The sequence below is a fragment of the Oncorhynchus nerka genome, linkage group LG15 (genome assembly GCF_034236695.1).
Source record: "Oncorhynchus nerka isolate Pitt River linkage group LG15, Oner_Uvic_2.0, whole genome shotgun sequence".
Taxonomy (NCBI): Eukaryota; Metazoa; Chordata; class Actinopteri; order Salmoniformes; family Salmonidae; genus Oncorhynchus; species Oncorhynchus nerka.
In genome coordinates, this window is record NC_088410.1 from 86,742,831 (window position 1) to 86,770,769 (window position 27,939).

Here is a 27,939-nt window from a genome sequence, read left to right on the forward strand (position 1 = left end):
TAGAGCAAGCTACACAACTTCAGGGGACAAATAAAATAAAATGGAGCCATAAGCAGAGAGCTGGCACGTGGCAGGGAACCATTGGCATTAACATCTGATATTTAGTCCCAGAGCAATAGCATCCGGTATCACAAGGTAATCCAATTACAGTCTCACAGCCGCTTTGCCCACTGTGTTCTGGCTCTGGCCCAACCCATGTTTCTGGACAAATCAGATGGCCCCGAATGTATTGGCATTCAGTGTAGGGTCAGGGGGGTATTCAGATCCAGACTTATTGCTGAGAAGAAACTAAGGGCTGTGGGCGTGGCAAGGAGTCTGGGTAGCCATGGCAACGCCAATGGACAGACAAGTCAGTTTTACAACATCCTATTTCTCATCACTGTCAACAATACCCAAGACCAATGAGCAAAGACCATTGTGCAAATTCCATAAAAACATTTTGCTTTTTAAAAATAATAGGTGTATTCCAGTTCATTGCATTATCTGAATGGGTAAGGATGTAACATTTCAGGTTCAGTGACTGTACATATCTCAAAAGAACACTGCTGCCACCCAATGGAGAGTTGCTGAACATCATTTGTCTGACAGAAACAGTCCATTATTGCACACCTTTTCCAAACAAATATCACACACATTTCACAGAAATAAACCCCAGACTCAATTTCAATTAGATTTGATATTTTACTTAAAAAAAGGTGCGCACACAATACAGAGTATAAATCAAACAAGGAAAGGAATAAGTCCATGTAAAAAGGCTGTGTTAAAATAAATGACCGTGTAGCTGAAACCGCCCGGTGGCGTACAACAAGTATTCTACAACACCAGATCTGGCTGCAATAACACTACACATCAGCCACACACAACACATGGCAAAACAAAAAAGCTACATCCCATAAAAGGATTGATTAGGAGGTCAAAGACAGCTTGCTATTTGGGTTGAGTCTGTAGAGCAACTTAGCACAAACTCCACTGCTTCTTCTCCCACTCACCTGCCATCTTGCTCACATTAATCCAGTCTCTCAGATCATCTGGCTCTGTCAGTACTGTGGGGGGGGGGGTGAATGGCCCACCCAACAAGCATAGAGAACACTGCAGAAATGTGGAGGCCCTAACGGTCTCCCTACAGCTCCATTGTCTCAACAGCTACGGCTACGGACAGATTGCATTGCTGGTAGTACAGTGAGGTGGGCCCACAGATACAGTAAGGGGTGGGCTCAGTCCAAAAGATCCGCTAGGGTTTGGCAGGCACATTAATTTAACCAATGTTCCTCATACATACAAACACAGGGACACAGTTGGGATTGGGTGATGTGGGGTGTGTTAAGCAGAACAGAACGATGTGCAATGTTTGATTCAAAGGAAAAGGTGCCATTATTAAGAATGTTGAGTATGGTGGTACGGAGGGCAATTGTGTATGGTGCACTGCATTCGTTTACCGATTTCAAAAGGTCACGCCAATATTGATCAGGTCACACCCACCAACAGCAAACATAGCTCAAAGGCGTTTGAAGAACGTTGTGCACCGTTTGGGTAAATGTGTCATTCCGTACAAGTCTTCAGTGACTCATCCAATTTAGCAAAATGTTTAATAAACTGAAAAGGAGGAAAGGTCAGTCCAGTTCTTTGAAGCGTGCGAACATGGCCTTGCGCACCGCTTGCTTATAGGTGGCATGATTCCAGACAACAGACTCCTTTTTCTTCCTCTGTGGGAGATAAGATAGGAAGCACAAAGCGTTAAAATCACCACCAAGCTTTAAATAAGAAAAACGGGTTAAAATCACCAACTAGCTTTAAATAAGAAAAACGGGTTAAAATCACCAACTAGCTTTAATAGAACCTCGTTATGGTCGGACCCTTTTCTCTCTCCAATTTTTGCCTAAAAGGACATACCCAAATCTAACTGCCTGTAGCTCAGGACCTGAAGCAAGGATATGCATATTCTTGATACAATTTCAAATAGAACACTTTGAAGTTGGTGGAAATGTGAAATTAATGAAAGAGAACATTAGATCTGGTAAACGATAATACAAAAGAAAAAAACATGCACTCCGCCATCAACTTTGAAATGCTAGAGAACGGCCATTATATCACTTAGGAGTCTAGGCACAATTTAGCAGTGCACGTGCAAAGTTTTAGACGGATCCAATGATCCATTGCATTACAGTTAAAAATGTTGTATTAAGTCTGCCCAAATGGTGAACTGATACATTTTCAAGTTCATAACTATAGAGAACATACAAAAATGATGTGGAAATAAAAAAAATCAGTTTACACAATCCCAGGAATGTCATAAATGATGGATAATTCGCTTCCCTACAGAAAAGACACTAACCTTCACACATCTAGATGGGGGACACAGCAGGGGTTCAAACTGTAGAACCCAGCTCCTACATTTGAATATAAAAATGGATTTTATCAAACAAAACTATGCTACATTTTATCTCTGGGACCCTCAGGATGACAAATCAGAGCAAATTACTGAAGTACATTATTTAACTTTAGAGGTATCAAACCAGTTGTTGTTGTGCACTCTCCAACATTAGCATGGTATTTTTTTCACTGTAATAGTTACATTGGACAGTGCAGTTAGATTAACAAGAATTTAAGCTTTCTGCCCATATAAGACATGTCTTTGTCCTGGGAAATTTTCCAGTTACTTACAAAATCATGCTAATCACATTAGCACACGTTAGCTCAACCGTCCCGCGGGGTGGACGCCGATCCCGTAGAGGTAAAAAAAAAAAAAAAACTGGGGTTAAAATCACCACCAAGTTTTAAATGAAAAAAAAAAAAAAAAAAAAAACTGGGGTTAAAATGACCACCAAGCTTTAAATAAAACAAAAAAACAACGAGTTAAAATCACCAAAAAACCCAACTTGACAACAGACTGAAAAAGAAAGATGTTATAGTACCTCAACAGGCTCAGAACCTAACCCCGGCCTCTCGCTGCCTTTATGCATGTCCCTGGAGCCACCGACCCAGCTATTCTGGTGTTGATGTTTCCTTCTCTTCTGTTCAGGGGAGCCGTTGGACTCCCTGGCACTCAGCTATGGAACAGATTACAGACATCAATACATCGTTCATATAACATTTCAACAATACTTCCTGAACATAGCTGAATCGGAGGTTAGAGAGAGATTAAGGGAACTAAAATTAAACTTTTCACGACTATTGAACTGCTTTACGACTACTTATCAAATCTAGCCTCCACTGACCTCTTTCTCCTGGTTCTCCAAAGCCTCCAGCTCTTTCTTTGATCTCTTGATCTTCATGTGGATCTCCATGTTTTGCTTGTGGAGGTCTGAGAGTTGCTGGTGGCGCACCAGGCCGTCCTTATTGGGGAACTGTCTCCTACACAGCAGACACGCCATCTTCTTCCAGTCTGTCAGCTTGTCTTCCTTCTCCTGAGACTGACTCCTAGAGGCCTGAGGATCCTCATGCTGCACCACCTCCTCCTCCTCATCACTGCCTGTTGCTGCGTAGTCTGACGCCAGCAGGCCCAGAGAGCCAATGGACTGCTGGGAAGGGCGGGGAGCAGTTCAGAAACAACGTCACCGGGGAGGGAGGAAGGCACCCCACAGACATAATGGATTGGAATCAAATTCATTCCTTCTTTCCCCCTGATCATACACAACAGAACATTGTAGACCAATCAATCAATCTCACCTTTGAGCCCTTCCCCTCTTTCTTGGGAGGAGCCATAGGCTTCTTGAAGAGGTCGTCTCCACCCTGTTCAGGGAAACAGAAGAGGGACAGTGAAAAGCAGATTTAATTCCACACCATTGCATTAAAGTGCATGAATGTCACAGAGTCCCCCGGTACCCACCTTCCTCTCGAAGATGGTGAAGGCTGCGTCAGCTGCCTTGGAGGACTTCCTGTCGTCCAGCCCGCCACCGGAGGCCTTGAGTACAGGGGACGGAACACGGACGCTGTCCTTCTGACGGTTCTGGATCTTAGCCCAGCGCTCCATATCCTTCATGATCTGAGACAGACATGCGTGTTAAACATCTATAAGGTGGTGTATTGTTCCTATAGCTTATTTATACTTGACTATATTGTGGGCTAACCTTGAAAGCAGCTAGGCTCCTGGGTTTCTCCTCTTTCTCTCCTGGTTTGTCGTTGTCTTTCTTGTCTATGCGAGGTGCAGTGTCCTCCTCCTCTCTCCTCTCGGGGGAAGGGTTGGGGTTAGGGGCAGGAGTGGGGTTCAGGAGCTGGGGAGGGTCGAAGTGAGGGGTTGGCTCTGGTCTCTTCATGTCCAGCGGAGCGTCTGCTGCTGGATTAGCCAGAATGGCCTGTACGTCTGGTGCCAAGGCAACACCAGACTGGGCAATGGGGAGCTGGGTGTCTGTAGAGTGTCCTCCGGGAACGGGGATGTAAGTCTTGGACACACTGTCCCAGTACAGGTACTCCTGGGTCTGGGCATTGTAGAAATACTGCACACATGCACGCGCACACACACACACACGTTGGACATGAAGGACGTAGAGTAGAACAGACACACCAAGGTCATTTGAAGAAAATGTATCACATATGAGCTACTGTGTAGAACTCTTACCCTAGAGGCAGGGTCATAGTACAGGGTAGTCTGGGGATCATAGTAGAACCCAGACGTGGCATCATACAGGTAGTTCGTCATGTCTGGAGTTTCAGTAGCTGGACAAATTTAAAAAACAGCTGTTACAAGAGTATGACAAGATGACAATAATTCATTTCCTGTCTATTCACATACTTTCCACAGATTCACAAGAGCGTCTGAAGCGGCATATTCCCCGATGTCTGAGGGGTGCACTTGGCCTACTGTTTGGCCTTACCATAGCTGTAGCCATCTGTGCCATGATCTCCTGTTGCTGCCACCCCCCCGGCTGCTGCAGAGGAGACCTGGGGGTCCAGAGCCTGGTGGTAGGGATCAACTGGTGGAGGTTCAGCATAGCCACCTCCCTAGGATGTGGAAGAGGGAAGCATTGGTTAGAAGGGCATTTCACACTCACTCATGCATTTCCTCTGCTTAAACTGTCAATGTTTCTTTACTTTTGGATAAAGTGGTCTTATAATAGTCTGATGGTGTCTTACTGAAGTCATGCTGGAGTTCAAGTGCGAAACAGATGAATTGGAGAGAGGGTCTGAGCTTATCGGTCCACCCATATGATCGCCTAGGTAAAAATAATACAAATAATTTTCTTCCTGCTCATCCTCTACTCAACATGACCTGACAATTGAAGCATGTTGAGCTGAAAGACAGACAACCACAGCCCGACGCAATATTTGTTGTCTCTTCATGTACAGGTCCTGGAGGGCATACATTTTCAGGGAGAATAGTGTTTGAATGGGGATACTGACTAATGAGAGAGGTCTCACCTTGCATGTTAGGTGGGGGGCCTCCTGGTGGTTGGTTGGGAGGTTGGGATGAATAGTACTGCTGCTGCGATTAGAGTACAAAACAACACATTAGTTTTCTAACCAACACATTATCTCAACAAAACCAAAAATGATACCAAACACCTAACGTACCTCCGTCATACTGGCCTCAGGTGGGTACCCCAGGAGAGAAGTGTTCGATTTATCAAACTGTTTTCTGTAGCTGCCAGGAGAATAGAAACCATCAAATCATCAGTGGTAAAAAAAATAACATCACCGGTCTTACACTGAAGAGCTTGGTTACATGATATAAGTGTCCCTCACTTTTGGTTCTTCAGTGGCTTAGCAACCTCAGCGTAAACCCTGACCCCGTCGATAGAGAGAGGCCTGGGCTTGGTGAGGAGCTCTACCAGACGGGTCACTTGCTAGGATGGAAGAAAGGCCACGTCATGACATCCAGACATAACATCCATTAAGCAGGGTACAACTCTCAGACATTCATAAACATGGGAGTGCAATAAACCATGACAAAGTGGCCAACTGACATGTAATGGCAGCTATGTGATACCTCATGGGAGTCCATGTCTACGAAGCAAAAGCATTTGGCTCCCGGGGGTTTTCCTCTGACCAGACGAACGTTCCTCTCATCAAGGTAGGCGAAGGGGTCCAGGGATTTCAGAATGGTCTCCACTGTAGTGGTGGGCTTCACATTCTTTATGATCATGGCTGTGAGGAAACACGAACAATCACACTGATCTTGAGCTTTCCTTAGAAACAAACAAATGTTTTAAATAAACAATCACACCATCAATTCCTTACTAGGGTTCCCTACTCCCCAAAGATTCTTTGGGGAGTACTCCCCAACTATTCCAATTCTAAATGCCCTACTCCCCAACTATTCCAATTCTAAATGCCATACTCCCCAACTATTCCAATTCTAAATTCCCATACTCCCCAACTATTCCAATTCTAAATTCCCTACTCCCCAACTATTCCAATTCTAAATTCCCTACTCCCCAACTATTCCAATTCTAAATTCCCTACTCCCCGACTATTCCAATTCTAAATTCCCTACTCCCCAACTATTCCAATTCTAAATTCCCTACTCCCCGACTATTCCAATTCTAAATTTCCTACTCCCCGACTATTCCAATTCTAAATTCCCTACTCCCCAACTATTCCAATTCTAAATTCCCTACTCCAACTATTCCAATACTAAATTCCCTACTCCCCGACTATTCCAATTCTAAATTCCCTACTCCCCGACTATTCCAATTCCCAACTATTCCAATATTGCCCCAGCTCACTCACTCTTGCTCTTCTTAAAGATGGGGTCCATCTGATGTGGGCCAGGGCCTTGGCGGGGGGGGTTGCGGCTGGCCCAGGACTCTGCTTGCTGCTCAGCCTCCTGCTGTCTAAGTTGCTGGTCCACCTGCTGCTGCCAGGCCTCGGGGGTAAGGTCCGAGCTGCGCTGCCATGAGCCCTGCTGGGACAGTGGGTCAACTGGTGTCTTGGCTTGGGAGACATCCTGGCTGTGGTGCTCATTCTTGGCCTTGTCGACCAGGAGCTGGCCTGGGCATGGCAGTAGGGGTTCCTGGGTCGGGGGGCCTGCCTTGTGCCCTGGTTCCTGAAGCAGCAAGAGAAGGCATATCAGTTATTTAGTGGTGGTTGTCTCAACAACCTATGGCTTAACATAAGGAGCACAGGCAAATCAAGTCCAGCATGCATACAAATCTTGGGGTGGACATTACCAATAAGAAAAATAACTATGCTACTAGCATGCTTAAAACAAGAACAAAGGTAAAGGGAATAAATCACTTCCAACTACAAAAAGGCCCTAACTGTAATATCCAACACTTACTAGAGCTTCCTTGCCAATTCTGTCCGGCTGGACGTATCGCATCAGAGCTGTTTTAGTGCCAACCTTCAGGGATCCCTGAAAAACAGGAAGAGAGTGAGCTAGATTCAAACTGAGGAATCCGCTTCCTTGCCAACCAAGTGACTCACAATTCTAAATGTTCCAAGAGAATAAGACTCCCATCATGCACTGTGGCAGGTTTAGTCCTCCTCTGTGGTGAGGGTAAAGGGGACGACCATTATGGTTCTGAGAGGGATATGGAACTTAGATCGACCAATACCTTCCAAGGTATTTCCTCCATGCTATAGCATTACTGTTTGCTAGGAGGTGGAAATTCTAGCTTTTCTCATGTACAGTACTTTGGGGAGGAGATTATGAATTTCATATTAGTGGTCTTACTAGATAAAGCTAGAAAGCTATATTCTTTGACAGTATAGGGCTCAAATATGTACTTAAAATGTGTACTTAATCCAACATGAAATTCAATATACCATTGTGTCGGCAGTGCTCTGTAAATGTATATGACACTAATCTGCATAAAGGCATGACTGCATGATTTGACATGCAAGCTGTAGGTTGGTAGACTCAAAATCTCCAGTATAACTAAAATGGTGAGTGGCTGTTATATCTACAATAACCCATAGTTGCTGAGTTCAGTATCGTTAACAGGGTTAGGATTGTAAGACCCAGGAACCAAGACGACTGTATTTGAAACGTTTTATGTAGTCGTTGATGGGTAAAGATACAGCTGACTACATGAAACAATTGTGAGGAAGCGCATGTTTCTAGAATCAATATCTTAGGTAACTAAATCAGAACCATTGGATGGTAGACTCAAAACCATTGTAGCAACCAGCTACCCAATGGGGTAAATTAACATAGAAGACACATCAAAGGAACATGTAACACCTGTCACTGGTTCTGCTTCTTTCCAGCCTTGAGCAGAGCCAGATATGGCTGGCCTAGATGATGTTGTTACTTAAGAATGTAGTGCATCACGATTCCCTCAATATGGGAACCAGAATAGGCCAATATGGTTGGGAGAATATCAGTTATCAATACCCTAAATCTATACCCATGGCATGCACCACTGACATTCACCTGTGCTACCATGGCTAAACTTTACATGGCTCTATACCAATGGGACCAATAGAAAGGTCTCACAACAAAAGGAGAAAGTGAGCCAAGAACTGTGGTCAAGAGAAAAGATTCCTCTGCTGTCAAGTGGATGGGCATCAAGAAGATGTATGCTTGTATTTAGCAGGCAAGAGTGGATCTGATGTGGAGGATGCATTTAGAGATGGAGTCTATCCATTCAGCAATGCAAAGGAATAAAGTTACTATGGTAGATGCACAGCTCTCTGTGTAGAGAAAGATGAATGAAATCGAACATTGTCCACTTGTTGAGATCAACGAATGAGTAAAACCCTCAAGACAAACAGTCAGAGTATTCTAGAAAATATCTAGTAAGTACCCCCAAGACACAGGTAAAGTTGGCCTTGTGGATAGCCAAAGGTGATGGCAGGATATTGCCAAGAAGGAATAAGTCAAAGGAAAAAGAGTCACAGCAAACTGTAAACAGATCAACCTTCCAATATTGCCACCAAAGGACCGTTGAAAGGATAATGGCCACCACCAAAATTAAAAGCAACTTCGTGTACGTTTAGTCTGTGTAAAGTTGAAAGGAAAAAAAAAAACTAATACAGACTTGAACGCTAGCTCAGAAATGGCTGCCTTACTCGTGTAAGCACAACCCATCTCAGAACAGCAGTCATTTTTTTTTCTCGAATCTATTGAGCTTCAAGTTCCATAAATACCTTTATAATGGAATATGTAAATGATTCAAAGCTAATATTATATCTAAACTGAGTAGTCTGTGATCTGGAAAAGACCTTAGGATCCTTAATATATTATTCTGCAGGTAATAACCATAACACCAATAGCTACTATTCCCAGCCTGATAAAAACAAAGTTAAAATGACGCAAAAAAACTAAAACATGAAGGATCTGACATTGCTATCTAAAAATGAACAGATATCACTGTAAAGAAAAGTATCCAACTAAGACCTGGATGGACAGAGGACCAAGAATCCAGGAACAAGACCCATTATGATAATATGCCTATGGGCTTAGACATACAACGTACCTTATTTCTTATTCCATGTATCCAAACATTTACCTCATTTATTGTTTTGAGACTACGTTATTTTTTTTCTTTGTTTTCATTTCAAAATTCATTCCGATTTAAGAGGATTACATTACAGCAAACAAATCTGGAGAATGTTGTTCGAAGTGGTTTTCTTTTTCTTTCCTTTTCAATGCCAAGTGCATCACCAGAAGCACGCCTCCTCTTTGACCTCATTATTAAGCTATTGTTGTGCAAAGTCCCCTTGAACATACGCCAACGATGTCAATTCACACACCCACAGGTAGGGAGTAACTCCCATAAATTATCCCAAACAATAACCAACCCTGCTCCCACCTCTCCCCCTTCTAAAATGCCCGCCCCCAGCCCAAGCCTTCTTCCTGCCCGAAGGCACAGCCGATGTAGAGAGATGAGGATGGGCCACCTGGTTGGATTCCATGAAGTGGACTGCATCCTCGAGGTTTAAAAACTCCACATAGGCCGTATCGTAGCTGTAACCTGGGGACAGCATTTGAAATACAGATGGATTTGCGTTAGTCAATTCCAGTAAGGAAAGCAGTTCACGAAAGGCATTTTTCAGCATTTTTGTGGTGATGGTGTAGCATTTCGATGAATACATTGGGGGAAATTGAACATTGTCCTAATTCTTCATTGTTTGACATGTATGCCAATCTCTCCATACCTTTGCAGCACAAAATGCATTCTAGTCATGTATCTTTAATATTTGAGTTGGCAATGTTGTCCTTAATTAAAAGCCAGTACCAACATCTTTTCCAGATTCAACTATGGATTGAATGTTGTCTGTAAACATACTCAAGTACACCAACTACAGCTTACTTAAAATTTCCCTCTTAAGGTAAATTCCTGCAAGCATAGCATAACCTAAGTGCTACTAAGGCACAGGCCTACTTTGTATGAAAGAAAGTACGGACTGTCTTGCTGCATTTTAAACCTGCCATAATAGTTTGTCACTCAGAAACTTGGTATTGTAGCTTCTCAGGGATCCAAAATGTAACGTAGATGGCTGATGCAGTCCTACAATCAAATCATTGAGAAAACTTTAGTCTAAGCTGAATGATGAGAAAAGCAACACCAAGAACCTGAAGTACTTACATAGTCTAATATAAACTTGCTGCCTATATTCTATCGTAATCAAATAGTTTTTTGTTTCAATAAAATAGAAAATGGTGTATAAGGAAAAGGTGTGAACAACATAAGAGATGGCGTGTCATAAGAACTTTTGTGACTGATAGTCACTGTCAAAGACTGCTGCAATAAGGATGTTTGGACAGTCTTCCTACATTGTCAGGAATGAAAAACACTAATGGCTACATACTTAGAAAACTTGGCTGCTGAACTGATGAGCGATTGCATCAAGACCGAGAACATCGGAGGCAACAAAGACACTTTGAAAAGAATATGAGCGTATGATTCGAATAGCGAAACAGCGAAACAATTCGTAGGAGATTCGAGATATCGTTCGAGTTGAGCATGTCCACACGGGGACTTTTGTCTCACCTGGCACAACATTCTTGATTTTCATTCCCTGCATTGGGACACCATCGCGGACTGCAAAGGCACCAAGGATCTAAAAGATAATTAAATATTATTAGGCTCTAACCTTAACACACACACACCTATAGGTATATAACTAAACTCCTATCACCTAACTGCATGATTTTGTGCAATCAGAAAAGTATCAAGTCAAACGCTAAATGTCTGTGTTTTGATTCCTACCTGCTCCATTGTGGCCGTCTTAGGAATTCCAGTGATGCAAATTGTATGAGTAACCTTGTCCTTCACAGATGCACTCCGGTAATCCTGATCCTTTAGTTGACAGTTCAAATTTAAATAACAGGTTAAAGCAATTGAAATTCATATAAATGACAAAATGGACCACCAACAGATGTACAATAACATTTGTATGGAATTTGTATTTAAATAAATAAAAAACATTTACCTTTTCAATGGGTTTAGTCTAAATATTTGCTTTACTAACCTGGGAACCAGAGTCACTGAATTTTGGAGCCGGGACTGCTTTGGATTCTTTTAGAACTTTGTCAGGTCCTGGCAGCTCCTCATGTTTGTAGTCAAAGACTATCCCTGGACCTGTTCTGTAATCAATGTCCCTGTAGTCCTGGTCTTTGCCTTGGAAGTCTGGCCCTGGAACCAGCTTAACACTCCCTGGGCCTTGTTCAAGCAATGCATCCTTCGGCCCTTTAAATCGAGTTTTATCGTTTGGCCCATGGCCCAGTGGAGTTGGTGGAGTCTTCTCTAGGATGTATGGGGGTCTGTCCTTCTCCAAGAGGTATGGGGGTCTGTCAACTCGATTTGGTGCATTTTGATTCTGCTTGGGATCCCCATGTTCGGGCCAGCGCTTGCCGTCATTCTCTCTGTTCGGCATGTTTGGCAGGAGCCCAGGACCCATGGGTGGAAAGGCAGGGTCCTGAAGACTTCTACGGCCAAAAGGTGGCAGATCCATGCCAGGGATATCTGTGGGTGGCTTTTTATCCCAGTTCTGGGAAAGTGGAGCTTCTCTGTTGGGGCGAGGGAAGTCAAAAGGAGGCCCATCTTTTTTCCCAGGGAATTCGGTAGATGGCATGTTCCTTTCTTTAAAGTTTGCCGGCTCTCCAAGAAGACTGCCTTCTCTGGACACTGGAGGGAATCGCTGTCCCTGAATCTCTTTGGAGAAAGGAGGAAGACCTCTGGGCATGGGGGATGGATGAGAGTCCTTATCCTTCTTACGGTTCTTCCACTCCTCTGCAAGCGACACCTCTTCCATTTCTGGGAATTCTCTGTCTCTAAGGGTGCCTTCTGGATCTGTACCCACAAACTTGGGTCTGTTTGGGCCACCAAGATCTGGAGGGCCGCCAGGCCTTCCCCTGACATCCATTAGAGCCCCATCATTGTCGGCAAATCTTACGGGAGATCTATCCCTACCTCTGAATTCAGCTGGAGGTCCAACGCGGTTTCTGAAGTCCGTATCAGACTCAAATCTTTTCCTTGGATTCAATGGAGGAGCACCCCTCCTGTCAAAGTCCATCATTCCCCTGTCTCGATCTCGTGGAGGCATGTCCATATTAAACCCATCAATGTCATCCATGCCCATCGGGGGCCTGTCTATGGGTGGCCTGTCCCTATCACGCATGTCTCTGAACCCCTCATTTCTACCCATAGGCTCCATGGGAAATCCTCCTCGCCTTCCATCCATGTCTGGATTGTTGAAGCCTGGCATATCCTTGCGGAACATATCCCTGTCTCTCATGTCAATAAATCTGTCATTTGGCTCTCGTAGATCTCGTGGAGGCATGCCTCTCCCTCCCATGCCTCTCCCCCACATCTCTCCCCCCCATTCCTCTCCCTCCCATGCCTGGCCCAGGCCCCATGAAACCACCACCAGCAGCTGCATTAAGCAGCTTGTCCCTGATTGACATTTCATACTGTCTTCTGAGGCTGAAGTCTGGCTCTTCTCCAGGTCTCCCCAGGAAATCCCTAGGTGGTTCTCCTCTCCCTCGTATGTCATGTGGTTCCATATCCCGGTCCCTCATATCAGGTGGACAGTCCATCCTCCTCATGTCCATAGGAGGCCCCCGATCCTGTGGTCCCCTGGGACCCATGTTCATTCCGTCTCTACCCCTGAAATCAGACATAGGGCCATCTTGGCCCCCAAACATTTCTCCACGATTGTCCCCACTGGAACAAAAAAAGTCAGAATTCATACTTTGGGCTCTAAACCTTTACAAACATTTTTAAATTAAGTAGCTCTCAAATCAAGTAACCATCATAAGAATGTAAAATCATGAACTTTCTCTTGCAAGATAGTTTTTCTATTTGCATACAGCAATTGCCACCATCTGCTTACCGAAAGGGTGGGCCCCCTTGTGGTCCTCTCCTGGGTCCATCCCACATCATTTTCAAATAACCAGCTTATCTGACAGAGCAAAAATATGTCATGTCAAATCCCAGACAGTAGTTTAACTCCGATGCATTTTTTCCTTCACAGTATAAATACCCCTTCTGTAGGGAGATCGATAAGCATAAAATTTAAGTAAACAAAAACAGTGTAGCTACTACAAAGCGAGATGGTATTGATACCATAGTCTGCATCAACCACCATCTTTATTTAGCCTCATATGTTGTGCCAATGAATAGAGTCGTTAGCAAGCTAGATATGTGACATGGGTATTAAGATAGGGCTAATACTTGTGCTACTAACGTTAGCTAGCTAAATTGAGTAAGATAGTAGCTAGCTCCATTCAGTCAATATTTACCACACCATTTGTTGATCAGTTGAAACTAGCTAACGTTAGCTTACTGTCTGGCTAGCTATCAAGTATGTTGATGAAAAACAAGCAAGGTAGACGATGGCGTGCATTGCCAGTTAATGACGACGTTTCATCTAGCTAACTAACGTTATCCGTGCTGGCAACCATGTCTAGCTAGCTACAGTAACGCCAACGTTAAACTGCCTCCATCGGCTTTGTATTCCAAGCCACGAGCGAGCTCATATACTGGCAGGTACCCATCTGTTTTCAAAGAATACGCGATATAATGTTTTTATTTTACGCCAGATGTTGATATGAATGTTACATAATCATATTTCATTAATTTCTACGTATTTTTCATAGGGGAGACTCACCTTGATATTTCTTCTGAGAAACAATCGGGGAATAAATGGAGACCGGAAATTTTAAGGAACCGATATTTCCGGGGAGGGTAACTTTTAAGTGGGAATTGTAGTCCTCTGACAGCGTGGGAACTACAGTATCCACTGATGGCAGCAAGTATACTAAGAAACGCCGTTTGACGCGTCAAATAACGAGCAGGCATAAGCTATGGACAACGAACACAATTGCATTTTTATCGATGGCAATTTGAATGCACAGAAATACTGTAACGAGATCCTGAGCACCATTGTTTTGCCATTCTGTACATAATTCCTGGAAGTTGAAAATGTCACAGTTCTTACATGGCCTGCATACTCACTAGACATTTCACAGGACAGTGTGTTCCAGTTCCCACCAATATCAGGCTCCTGAGTGGTGCAGCGGTGTAAGGCATTGCATCAGAGTGCTAGAGGTGTCACTACAGACCCTGGTTTGATCCTGGGCTGTATCACAACCAGCTGTGACCGGCACTCCCATAGGGCGCCACACAATTGCCCCAGAGTCATTTGGCTGGGGTAGGCCATCATTGTAAATAGGGTTTGGCTGGGGTAGGCCATCATTGTAAATAAGAATTTGTTCTTAACTGACTTGCCTGGTTAAATAAAAAAATATCCAGCAACTTCATACAGTCATTGAAGAGTAGACAACATTCCACAGGCCACAATAAACAGCCTGATCAACTCTATGTGATGGAGAGGTGTCGCGCTGCATGAGGCAAATGGTGGTCACACCAGCTACTGACTAGTTTTCTGATCCACGCCCCTACCTTTTTCTTAAGGTATCTGTGACCAACAGATGCATATCTGTATTCCCAGTCATGTGACATCCATACATTAGGGCCTAATGAATTTATTTGAATTGACTGAATTCTTTATATGAACTGTAACTCAGTAAAATCTTTGAAATTGTTGCATGTTGAGTGTATATATTTGTTCAGTATAATAAATACATCCACACAAAAAAAGCTAAAATACTCACTCAAATTAATGTATTTTCTCGACATATCTGTATGTTTTTAATTATGTATGTTTTATCTAATTATTCAAACTTTCATTAATTTTATTCATTTATATATTTATTCATGTATTTCTTTATCCCATATGGAAATGAGGGGGTGTCAAACGTCCATGGCTGGTATCTAACACACCATTGGTTGATCAATATCACGCCTTGACTGCATGACACCAAAGCAATTCTGAAGTTTAATACATCCACAGAGCAATTTTAGCTAATTTTTATTTATTGGTAAATTAATTAATCATTGACTTCTGTTGATTTACTACAAATAGTCGAATCATGCCATATTTGGACTAGAATTAACAAGTTTGGAATGTTGTTATATAAATTGAACAAAACACAATTATTTAATTTGACCAAAAAATAACAATCCGTTGAAATCGCACTGTGAATGTATTGGCTATGGTCCGTGAAATGTTCACACAAATATTGGCAACCTAGCTCTAATTGCAGGACTTTAACTGTGTTGAAATCAAGTCATTATTCAGCCTATTGTGTTTAATGACCATTCATATCTATGGATCTTACCTATGGATCTTGGGTCCATAAATCCAGAATCCAACTGTGAAGAGTTTAGAATCATAGCTCATATCGCAGGACTTTCAGACCATTGTGTAATGAATAACATTTTCTAACATTTATCAGTTAAGAACAAATTCTTATTTTCAATGACGGCGTGCCTATTCAGGGGTTGAACGAGAGATTTGTACCTTGTCAGCTCAGAGATATGAACTTGCAACCTTCCAGTTGCAAGTCTACCGCTCTAACCACTGGGCTGGGCTAGCTGCCGCCCAGTCTAGTGTACATATAAATTATGGGTCAAAACCATAAACATAAATGCTAGAATTGATAAGTATATCAGTGCGCTGGAAAACGGATTAAATTAACTTTACTCAAAAAACAATGCGCTAGATAAACTCAAGAAATTTGAACTTTTCTTGGATAAACTCGCTCGGCAAAGGTGTTCGAACGACGCAAGCTCTCGAGCGAGAACAGCGCAGGTAAAGTTAGTTGGCGCCATTTGACATTAGTTGCTGTTCCTTTCATACTAATCGGATGCTTGCAAACAAGGATGGAATTGAAGGGTTTTGGGTACTTGCCAGTTGAGACAGCAATTTCTACGAGGCCGGTAAACATTCGGGTTGAAAATCTGTGCCATGGGATGTATGAAAATATACAATTTCACTAATTTTGCACTTCTAATTGTCCAGTCAAAATAGTAGCCTTAGGCTAACAGGCTAGATTCATTTCCATCCCTGCTCGCAAGTTTCTGTAACAATCTAGATAGCAAGCCAACCAAAACTATTTTACCCTGTAGAGAAAGGGGCACTTGGATGAAGTGGAGCAGAAGGCCATAAAAAAAATCTAATTCTACGAGTAAATGGAAACAACAACAAAAAGACTCATCGATGTTACCAGCAACTTGGCAGTTTGCAGCCAGGCTAACCCACCAGCCTTAGCATATCATGTTTTGTGACAAACCTGTAACCTTAGATAGCTAATGTAACAACCAAACACCACAGATGAATATGATTATATTAACATATGGAAAACGGCTTAAATTGGTTAGGGGCTCGTAAGCAAGCATTTCACTGTAAGGTCTACACCAGCTGTATTCGCCGCATGTGACTAATGCAATTTGATATATCTTATAATTTATGTTATATATTAACTTAGTTATGTCTCAAAGTTAAGTATATCAAACGTTAGTCAACTTTCTCAGTGCATCCAGTAAAGACAACCACATAACTCGCTTGCTAACTAGCTACATAGGCAATACAATTCACTTTTTTTGTGTGTAATTTCAGCATCCCCGATGCAGGATGTGATGACAGGATTACTTTTCTGGAATGAAATGAGGATGATACATTGATATACATTGTGCATCAAAAATATAACTTGTAAATCACCATTCATTTTATTATAGATTTCAGTCAAGGAATACAGAGACAAAATATGAGGGACGTTACTCAAAATACAAGAAAATGTTGTCGCTAAATGAACACATACTAATAGCATACGTTAACCTTGTAGCACACTTGTAAATGTGTGAGGCTTGATAAAATCATTGCTTTGTTCTGTCACATACTTATGTGGTGGTTCCCATGATATGAATAAGTAAATTAAGAATATATTTTTCAGCTTTACAGGTATTCATGGGAAAAGAGGAAAAAACAATATGTCAAGTGTATAATCTGTAAATTACAAATATTTTCTACTGTCCCTAGCTGGTCATGGCATATGGGAGAACAAACTCATACTGATCAGTCACAATTAAAGTGATTCAAAACAGTCAGTTTTATATAGCAATACCAATATTGCTCAATTGATAGATTTACATAATACTTTGGCAACCCTTCAGCTCAGCTAAAAGATGCTTAAAACATAGATACCACACCGTGTAACAGGCTTGACACTACCTTAAACTAATTACATACAACATAAGCTACTATTTGCAAAATCTTAATAAAGGCCTGTACATTATTTTATTGGGACCATGAATCAACCAGACAGACGTTCTCACAGGTTTCTTTCGTCTTTTCATAAATGGGAGTATAAAGACAAAATATGCAGTTATTAGTTGCTTTGAGGATAATTTCTCACTAACATATCGACTAGGGTACAGTAGCAAACAGATTTAGAAATTGCCTCTCTAAGAGATGGAACCAAGGAGGCAGGACATTACAAACATGTACTGTAGGTGTCTTAAGAACTGCACTAAAAGGTGTGATTCAGATTCAAACAGATACATTTATAGAATTGAGATTTCCATGAAATTAAAAGTAATTAATTGAAGAGAAAGTTTGAGACTGAGACATTTCCTAGACCTGCTCAAAATAATTAGTATTCCTCACACGCTTTGAACCATTTTCAAAAGGATGAGTATCCTTAAAACTGGAGGGGAAAATAGTGAGAGAAAACAATGCTTAAGACAGACAGACCATCTCAAACAATCACAGATATAACAGACCGAGTGAGATGTTGCTGCACTAATGCTGCAAGAAGGAGGGTGGGGCGGAGTGTTATTGACAGGGTGTGTGTGGTGGGGTTGTACTGGTGCTGCTCTGTCTAGCCATTCTGATCGTCCTGTGTTTGTTGGGGTGTTTGGAGGGGCACTGCGGCGTCCCCATTACACCGTTGCAGGGGATCTGCCTCTGGCTCATCAGGAGTGATGATGGCGGGTGAATTCTGTGAGTCAGGGACCTGGAGGGTGACAGAGGCCTCTGTGCTGACAGGGGTGCCCTCAGGAGCATCAGCTGAGGGTACTGGAGAGTTGCTGGAGGTGACAGGGCATGTAGAGCCCCCTGGAACCGGGCTGGAGGCCCCTGAGTCCCTCTGTTCTGGAGCTCGAAGCCTCTTCATCATTGTTGTGACCCGTACAGCTTTCTGTGGAAGAGCAAGACCATAGAAAGATATTGTTTAGAATGCTATCATCTAAGTGAAGAATCTGTGCAGTGAATGAATAGAACTTCATATGCACAACATTCAGACATTATGCAGTGCAGCCAATTTACACAATGATTGTAAAAAGTACCAAAAAAGGTTTGTTTGACAGAAAGGAAGAATACCTTCCACTTGGCTTTGGCAAAGTTCTTTTCAATTTGCCCACACACTCCATCCCTGATGTTCTTATTGGACGCTGCATTCCCAGAAATCCTGAAACAAGGGACAGGCAAACAGAAAACCAATCAAAACACATACACACACTGCAAACTTAAGAAGAAAAAATGGTTATGTATTTTAATCTTGGATCGAACCATACCATTCATGGTTGATGGCCTCCTGTGCAGTCAGTCTTTGATCCTGCTCCACTTCCATCAGACTTGCCACCAGGCTTTTCGCTGTACAACAAATCAAAAAATGGAATACAATTTTATTTGTCACGTGCTGAAAACAACAAGTGTAGACCTTACTGTGATATGCTTACTTACAAGACCTTAACTAGCAATGGAGTTAAGAAACATATTTACTAAATAAACTAAAGTAAAAAAATAAAAGAGTAACAATAACGAGGCTATATACAGGGGGTACCGGTACCGAGTCACTGTGTGGGGGTACAGGTTAGTCGAGGTATTTGTACACATCTTCTCTTTCTCTCTTCTGGTGCAACAGAAGTAGACACTCCTTAAAACATTCCTTTTCCCATCTACTGGTTCCTAAATGTGCTACGTAGTACTGCATTTTGATTTGATCTCGAATTATAGTGTTTTATACCTGAGTCAGAGATATCATCCCAGTACGGTGAGTCAAACTCATAGTCTCCTGACAGAATCTTGAGGAAAAGATTCTTGTCGTGATTATCATAGTCGTCATCTTCCATTTCGTCATAGAAAGGGGGGTTTCCAGACAGGCTGGAGAAAGAAAACAAGACATAGTTGATAGTCACCTGAGATGGACGATAACACGAGTACTGTATGGGCAAGACACTGTAAACTCTAGTGAACTGAGGTGATAGAGAACACTCACAGAATATACACAATGACCCCGATGGCCCAGCAGTCCACTGGCCTTCCATACCTCTGACGTCCCACCACCTCAGGAGCTGCAGTAAGACACACACAATCCAATATTCATGAATAGAAAATTGGAATGCTCAGGAGGTAGCAACATAGTATATAGCTCTCAAGTTGTCCAAACACCATTACTGTCATGTCAAACCCATTTGCCCCCATATGTCTATGATCTGCCCCATTCCCTAACAACTCACCAAGGTACTCTGGCGTTCCACAGGGGTCCTTGATGAGTCCGTTCTCCAGCTTGGCCAGGTGGAAGTCACTGATTACTATTTTGGAGTGCTTCAGGCGATTGAAGTACACCAAGTTCTCCAGCTGTGTGAAACAAAACAAAGTGTATGTCTGAATAGATATTTTTGGTATGTAGAAATAATGACAAAAATATACATAATTGGCAGGTTGGACAATTACTCAGGGTGCCATATAATTAATGTTCTTTTAATGCAGAGGGAAAAGTAGCTACCGTAATTTCCCGGACTATAAGCCGCTACTTTATTCCCACGCTTTGAACCTCGCGGTTTATACAATGACGCAGCTAATTTATGGATTTTTCCCGCTTTCACAAGATTCATGCCGCCAAAAAACTGAGCACCGTCACATAATGTGACGTAAATCGAGCGTGCTCAAACTTCCCATCATTCTGATTACGGTAGTCATTTTGTCACCCTCATCATGGCAAAGACACGGAGAAATGCATATGATGCAGCTTTCAAGTTGAAGGCGATCGATCTGGCTGTTGGAAAAGGAAATAGAGCTGCTGCACGGGAGATTGGCCTTAATGAGTAGATGATAAGACGTTGGAAATAGCAGCGTGAGGAACTGACTCAGTGCAAAAAGACAACAAAAGCTTTCAGAGGGAAGAAAAGCAGATGGCCCAAAGTATTTGCAGCCACTCGACATCAGTGTAAATTGTGCATTTAAGTTGGCGCTCCGTGTGCAGTGGGAGGCTTGGATGACAAGTGGAGAGAAATCCTTCACCAAAACGGGCCGCATGCGAAGAGCAATTTATGGTCAAGTCTGCCAGTGGGTCCTGACAGTGTGGAGCATTGTCAAAAAATCCACTATCATCAACGGGTTTCGAAAGGCTGGACTGCTGCGTGTTGAAGAGGGCAGCATGAGCGCAGCGGGGAATTTGCCTCCGGATGAAAGTGACGAGAGCGACAATGAAAACGATCCAACATCGGATGAAGCAATTCTGAGGCTATTCAACTCCGACACCGAAGGAGATTACTTCAGTGGTTTCAGTGCACAGGAGGAGGAAGATAGTGACCAATGACTTTCTTGGTAGGCTACTGTTTACTGCTATTTAAAAAAAAAAATGTTACAAGCCGTGTTTCGTTAAAGCCTATTTATTTTTGTTTCAAGCCGTGTTTCGTTAAAGCATATTTATTTTTGTTACAAGCCATGTTTCGTTTAAAGGCTGTGTAAAGTTCATTTGGTTCAATGTACCGGTAGGCACCTGCGGCTTATAGACATGTGCGGCTTATTTATGTATAAAATACATATTTTTTAATAATTCAGTGGGTGCGGCTTATATTCAGGTGCGCTTAATAGTCCAGAAATTACGGTACATTTCTTATTTCTAATGCTGTCACCCGATTGAGTGGCCTATAGTGTAATAACCTCTATGAAACACCAGATGGGAGCAGTGTGCTGTGTGTGTGCGCAGTATACCTTGAGGTTCCTGTGGACGATTCTCTGGGAGTGCAGATAGGCCACGGCTTCCAACACCTGTCTGACAACGTTGCTGGTGTCCCTCTCCGAGTAGTAGCCTTGGTCTAAGATCCAGTCAAAGACCTCTCTGCCTGTAGCTCTGCAGAGAAGAACATCCAGAGAAAACCACTCATGTGTCGTATTTCTAAATTGTACTCTAGGCCTCTCGCAACATTCAATAAGTAAAAATCAACTCTCAGATGAGTTTACTAAAATGAGATTCTCCAGGAGAATATGGGAAATTGACATTTCACACAGGGGTTGAGAAAGAGAGTATGCATTGGCAAGTCTGCAGGACAAAGGTACACTCCCTAATGGTGTAATCATTGGAACGGAACCATGATGACTTCAAGAGAACAAATAAAAAGCCCTAACCAATGTCACTCAATAACCTCCAATAACACTCACAGCTCCAGGAAGAGGAAGTATTCCTTCCTAGTTTCAAAGACATCAACCAGCTGGAGGATGTTATGATGTTTAACCCTGTGAAAGAGGGAGGGAGACACAGATGGAAACAGAAAAACAAAGTCATATATTGAGCTATTTTAAACCAAGATTAACTAGAAATCATTAAGACATAACATTTGATCAAATGTATTAGTAGTTTAATGATTTAATAACCATTAGAAAATTGGACCATTTCCCATTCAAGTTCAATTCAGATGAAATGCCTACTCATGCATTGAATAAAATCAGTATAGACAAAAATGGACATTACTTGTGATATTGTATGAGTGACTTGATGATATTTTGATCTGTATGGAAAGTGGACCATTTCCAATTCCCGTGAAATTTGGATGAATTAATTCAACCTAGAGATCGGTCTCATTACAGCAGTAAACTAACGTGTGCTAATAAGACATTTGATTTGGTCTTTCAAGGAATTTTGATTGGCATATTCTATTAAAAAAATGTAAGTTAATGTCTAAATGAATTTAATCACCTAAGTATTTTAATTACATTTGAATATATTTTTTTTTCAATTACAGATTGGGGTCTGTGACTCTTTCATTACAGGTCCTACTCCATGCTAATTTCAGACTAGACTGCTAAAGAGATATTGCGTTACTGTAACTAGAAAAGGTACATTTCCTTTGCTTGCTTCAGAGTTTATGGTAGTCGAAGAACTTTCCATTGTTAAAGGATAATGGAGAATTCAAGCTGAACAGGAGTGGTGTTATGGGAACGTAATGGGGATGTTATGGGAACCTTATGTGTAACTTCAGTAATTAGTAACAGGTATTAAGTCATTTGTAGTTAACTACCTCTGGTGTTTTTTCCATTTCAATTGCATAAATGTGAAATTTTAACAAAATGATTCATGCATTTTGTATCCTTTATGTTCTGCTAGCAAACAGGGAATTTTGGAGATTCTTTTTTGTTGATGACCTACGCGGAACATTAATTAAACTACCAACAGGACATTCAAAACTGTAATATATTGTGCTTCACGGAGTCGTGGCTGAACGACGACATTATCAACATACAGCTGGCTGGTTATATGCTGTATCGGCAGAATAGAACAGCGGCGCCTGGTAAGACAAGGGGCGGTGGACTATGTATTTTAGTAAATAACAGCTGGTGCACGATATCTAAGGAAATCTCAAGGTTTTGTTCACCTGAGTTAGAGTATCTCATGATAAGCTGTAGACCACACTATCTACCTAGAGAGTTATCTGTATTTTTCGTAGCTGTCTACATACCACCACAGACTGATGCAGGCACTAAGACCGCACTGAATGAGCTGTATTCCGCCATAAGCAAACAGGAAAACGCTCATCCAGAGGCGGCGCTCCTAGTAGCCGGGTACTTCAACGCAGGGAAACTTAAATCCGTCTCACCAAATTTCTATCAGCATGTTAAATGTGCAACCAGAGGGGAAAAAACTCGACCACCTTTACTCCACACACAGAGAAACATACAAAGTCAAATCAAATCAAATGTATTTATATAGCCCTTCGTACATCAGCTGATATCTCAAAGTGCTGTACAGAAACCCAGCCTAAAACCCCAGACAGCAAGCAATGCAGGTGTAGAAGCACTCGGACACAAAGCTCTCCCTTGCCCGCCATGTGGCAAATCTGACCATAATTCTATCCTCCTGATTCCTGCTTACAAGCAAAAAAAATTAAGCAGGAAGCACCAGTGACACGATCAATAAAAAATTAAGCAGATGCTAAGATACAGGACTGTTTTGCTAGCACAGACTGGAATATGTTCTGGGATTCCTCCTACGGCATTGAGGAGTACACCACATCAGTCATTGGCTTTATCAATAAGTGCCTTGATGACGTCATCCCCACTGTGACCATACGTAATACCCAAACCAGAAACCATGGATTACAGGCAACATCCGCACTGACCTAAAGGCTAGAGCTGCCAGTTTTCAAGGAGCGGCACTCTAACCCGGAAGCTTATAAGAAGTCCCGCTATACCCTTCGACGAACCATCAAACAGGCAAAGCGTCAATACAGGACTGAGATCAAATCGTACACTCTGACACTCGTTGGATGTGGCAAGGCTTGTAAACCATTACAGACTACAAAGGGAAGCACAGCCGAGAGCTGCCCAGTGACACAAGCCTACCAGACGAGCTAAACTACTTCTATGCTCTCTTCAAGGCAAATAACACTGAAACACGCATGAGAGCATCAGCTGTTCCGGATGACTCTGTGATCACGCTCTCCGCAGCCGATGTGAGTAAGCCCTTTAAACAAGTCAACATTCACAAGGCCGCAGGGCCAGACGGATTACCAGGACGTGTACTGCGAACATGCACTCACCAACTGGCAAGTGTCTTCACTGACATTTTCAACCTCTCCCTGTCCGAGTCTGTAATACCAACATGTTTTAAGCAGACCACAATAGTCCCTGTGCCCAAGAACACGAAGGTAACTTTCTTAAATGACTACCGACCCGTAGCACTCACGTCTATAGCAATGAAGTGCTTTGAAAGGCTGGCCATGGCTCACATCAACATCATTATCCCAGAAACCTTAGACCCACTCCAATTTGCATACCGCCCTAACGGATCCACAGATTATGCAATCTCTATTGCACTCCACACTGACCTTTCTCAACTGGACAAAAGGAACACCTATATGAGAATGCTATTCAGTGACTACAGCTCAGCGTTCAACATAGTGCCCTCAAAGCTCATCACTAAGCTAAGGACCCTGGTACTAAACACCTCCCTCTGTAACTGGAACCTGGAGTTGGGTGGGGGCGCCACGCTGATCCTCAATGCAGAGGCATCTCAGGGGTGCGGGCTCAGTCCCCTCCTGTACTCCCTGTTCACTCATGACTGCAAGGCCAGGCACGACTCCAACACCATCATTAAGTTTGCCAATGACACAACAGTGGTAGGCCTGATCACTGACAACGACGAGACATCCTATAGGGAGGAGGTCAGAGAACTGGTGCCAGGACAACAACCTCTCCCTCAACGTGATCAAGACATCTCCTTTGATTTTGGACTACAGGAAAAAGAAGACAGAGCACGCCCCCATTCTCATCGACGGGGCTGTAGTGGAGCAGGTTGAGAGCTTAAAGTTCCTTGGTGTCCACATCAAGAACAAACTAACATGGTCCAAACACACCAAGACAATTGTGAAGAGGGCACAATAAAACCTATTCCCCCTCAAGAGACTGAAAAGATTTGGCATGGGACCTCAGGTCCTCAAAAGGTTCTACAGCTGCACCGTCGAGAGCATCCTGACTGATTGCATCATTCCCTGGTATGGCAACTGCTCGGCCCATACCCGCAAGGCACTACAGAGGGTAGTGCATACGGCCCACTACATCACTGGGGCCAAGCTTCCTTCCATCCATGCTCATAAGTAAGCATTTTACTGTAAGGTCTACACCGGTTGTATTCGGCACATGTGACTAATACAATTTTATTTGATTGATTTGATTCCTGTGGCATTCCAGATGCCATGGGTAAAGCTCTGAAATAATGCATAAGCCAAACTGAATGTAACTTACATCTTCAAGATCAGGATCTCATTCTTGGCAGCTTTTCTCACTTTCCTCCCATCCTTTTTCAGAAACTTTTTACAGGTGAACATTTTGAGTGTGTTCTTGTCCTTTGCTCTGAAGATCTCACAGAACTCCTCCCTAAACAAGGACCACACACAAGAGCAAACAAAATAAACATTTCACTAAAAGCTATACTGAATGGAAGAAGCATTCTTTTACTATTTAGTTAATGTCTCAGACTACGGAATGTAAGTCATTGTGAAGGAATACTCACGATTTGACAATTTGTCCCAGGTCATATTTATCAGTCACCTCTGAGGGATTGTTGTAATCCTTCTTCTCCCCGAGTGTCAAACAGCCAAATGGCATGGCAGCTCCTCAGCTACACAGGGAGATCACACCAACACCACCTGTTACCAAGACATAGCATATTGTTGCTATAATAGTACACATTGTACAACAGTAGATACCAAGTTCCACCTCACTACTAAACAACTTAAGAGCACCATGACCTAAGCCTATTGTATATTACCTTGCTGTTCTTATACAGTATACAGCATGTATACAGCATATGCAATGCTATGACAAAGAATGTAGCATATCATTACTAACAATTGCAGATTTTTGTTGTTTTTAAATCAATGCTTTCAATCCATGCACAAAATAGGCAGAGGAACATCATGCACTTATCGTTTTCAAAATGTGTTTATGGAATATGTCATATATGCCGTCACTTTGGACTCAACATTCACAAGAACTCTCCTGCAAAAAGATTGAACTCTCCAGTAATCTGGAAGGCTGCTTTCTTTTCACTCAATAGTGAGTCAGACAGCCCTTTACCACCTCGGTCTGCTCTCTGTATCTCAGAGAGACTACTCTGAAAGGATGTAGCAGTGGGGAAAGATGCATGGAATAAAAGACAAGCTGGCAAATGTCTCAATGTAATAGAGATTTATATGAATTTAGCATAACTTCCTGTTTTCATTTAGCTATTATGCAGAATGGCAATTTACAACCTTTTAAAAATTACTTTTGGAACCGAATTGGTGTTCATAAATGTCCCTGGTCCAATACGTACACACTATTCAGCTTTGGACAATTCATACCACCAGCAGCAGCAGTAGATGTGGTTCTTTCTGAACAGAGCATACAGTTCCCTGAATACATAAATATGATCCTCTCTGGATGGGTTTCTGGTTGCTGAACAACCCTGTTGATTTGGCAGTAGAAAGCAGAGTGAAATAAAGTGGGAGGATGAGGAGGAGAGTGCATTTGACTGAGGTGCCATCTCATTGGAGTGTCATCAGTCATGTCCCTATTAAGAGAAGAAAAATGATGGCGCTTCTCTGGTGGAAAATCAATGCGAGTTTCACTCTGCGGTAGAGGAAAATAACACGTCCTTATGGAAGGATCACGAATACATGAGGAAACAATGGGGAAATGAATGATAAACAGGAAAGGCATTTGGCCTTTGTAAATGAACCATTATACCAAAGCTGCAGTAATAGCTACTGTAAAGGCACATGATTTCAAATCAGTTCCAATCTTGTTGTATTAGGAACAAAAAAATGGTTAGGTACAAGCAGTGGTGTAAAGTACTTAAGTAAAATTAATTTAAAGTACTACTTAAGTAGTACTTAAGTAATTTATATTTTTTGTTTGCATGCTCCCCCCGGATTTGCCTTGATAGCAGAGCATTCACTACTCTGTCCAATGGCAAACTTCGCCCACGGCACAGGCCGAGACGGGAAACATACTACCTCAGTCAACATCAACGCTGGCAAGTACAGACGCCGCAAACAGTGGGTTTGTGAGATGCTTGACATAAATAAACATTTTAAACATCCCTCGACTCCTATTGTGTCAACAGACCCCCCCCCCAAAAAAAACATACTCTTTGTGAACAACTGCTAAAAATAGTCGCTGATAGTTCAGTCAGGTGGCCAGCTAACTCGTTAGTTCAAGCCAAGGGCTCTCGCATATAGCTAGCTAAGTGGTTAGAAATTAACGTTAAACAAAGCTTGACCTCAGGAGGAGCAGTTTACTGAAATTAAGCTAGCTATAATCTTAACAAAATATAGGCTACTATAAATTCTCATAACAAAATAACGTTGCTTTACAGAGTACTGAGAAAGACAGTGGTGAGGCAGGTTGCAATGCAGGAGGCAAAGGAGACGCAGAGAGAAGTACAGAGAGATGTTAGTAGTACAGTGGTTCCCAAACTTCAGGTCAGGGATCAATGTGGGTTCCCCTGAGAGAATCTGTAATCTTATCAAAAGCATTTACAACTCGTTTCTCTTCAAATGGGTCTAGAATACAACATTTTTGAGTAAACTAAGGGCCTTTTACACTGTTAGAATTTACTTGTATATAATTGTGTTGGGACAGCCTGTGGCACCTAAAATGTAGTGAATTATAAAGACAATTTAAATATAAAGAAAATGTAATATTATTCTCATGTATATAAAAATGTATTTTTAAAATAGCTTTACAGAGTGTAGTGATGAGCCAGACAGTGGTGAGGCTGAGGCAGGCTGCAATGCAGGAGGAGACAGAGAGAGAGAAAGCAAGCAGACAGAGAGGCTGTTGAGTAAAGCAATACATTCACTAAAAAAAGATAATCTGTGCAATAAAACAATACAGTTCTAAAAATGTTAGATGTGTTGGTTTATATCGGTGGTCGTTCGT

At 42.3% G+C, this 27,939-nt stretch overlaps 2 protein-coding genes across 2 annotated transcripts in view; both read right to left on the reverse strand.

The window, feature by feature from the left end:
• Positions 1-667: 667 nt before the first annotated feature.
• On the reverse strand, positions 668-13,286 carry LOC115143462 (RNA-binding protein 6-like). The gene is given in 21 exon segments (XM_029683918.2): positions 668-1,703; positions 2,913-3,047; positions 3,216-3,518; positions 3,667-3,729; positions 3,827-3,982; positions 4,068-4,433; positions 4,556-4,653; positions 4,812-4,938; positions 5,071-5,150; positions 5,356-5,419; positions 5,509-5,578; positions 5,680-5,780; positions 5,924-6,081; positions 6,667-6,982; positions 7,217-7,291; positions 9,784-9,857; positions 10,878-10,947; positions 11,097-11,186; positions 11,359-12,694; positions 12,696-13,052; positions 13,222-13,286. Coding segments are annotated over 21 exon segments (4,182 nt in total). The 5' UTR covers positions 13,272-13,286; the 3' UTR covers positions 668-1,610.
• Positions 13,287-16,957: 3,671 nt separating this feature from the next.
• Positions 16,958-27,939, reverse strand: part of LOC115143774 (caM kinase-like vesicle-associated protein) — a 36,844-nt gene continuing 25,862 nt past the window's right edge. Inside the window, exons 2-11 of the mRNA XM_029684253.2 lie at positions 25,526-25,661; positions 25,258-25,389; positions 21,679-21,753; positions 21,232-21,370; positions 19,752-19,872; positions 19,511-19,586; positions 19,259-19,395; positions 18,807-18,885; positions 18,613-18,700; positions 16,958-18,430 (exon numbers count right to left, since the gene is read on the reverse strand). Of these exons, the coding sequence (XP_029540113.1) occupies positions 18,113-18,430; positions 18,613-18,700; positions 18,807-18,885; positions 19,259-19,395; positions 19,511-19,586; positions 19,752-19,872; positions 21,232-21,370; positions 21,679-21,753; positions 25,258-25,389; positions 25,526-25,620 (1,260 nt within the window). The 5' untranslated portion in view covers positions 25,621-25,661 and the 3' untranslated portion in view covers positions 16,958-18,112. The remainder of the gene's footprint in view (positions 18,431-18,612; positions 18,701-18,806; positions 18,886-19,258; positions 19,396-19,510; positions 19,587-19,751; positions 19,873-21,231; positions 21,371-21,678; positions 21,754-25,257; positions 25,390-25,525; positions 25,662-27,939) is intronic.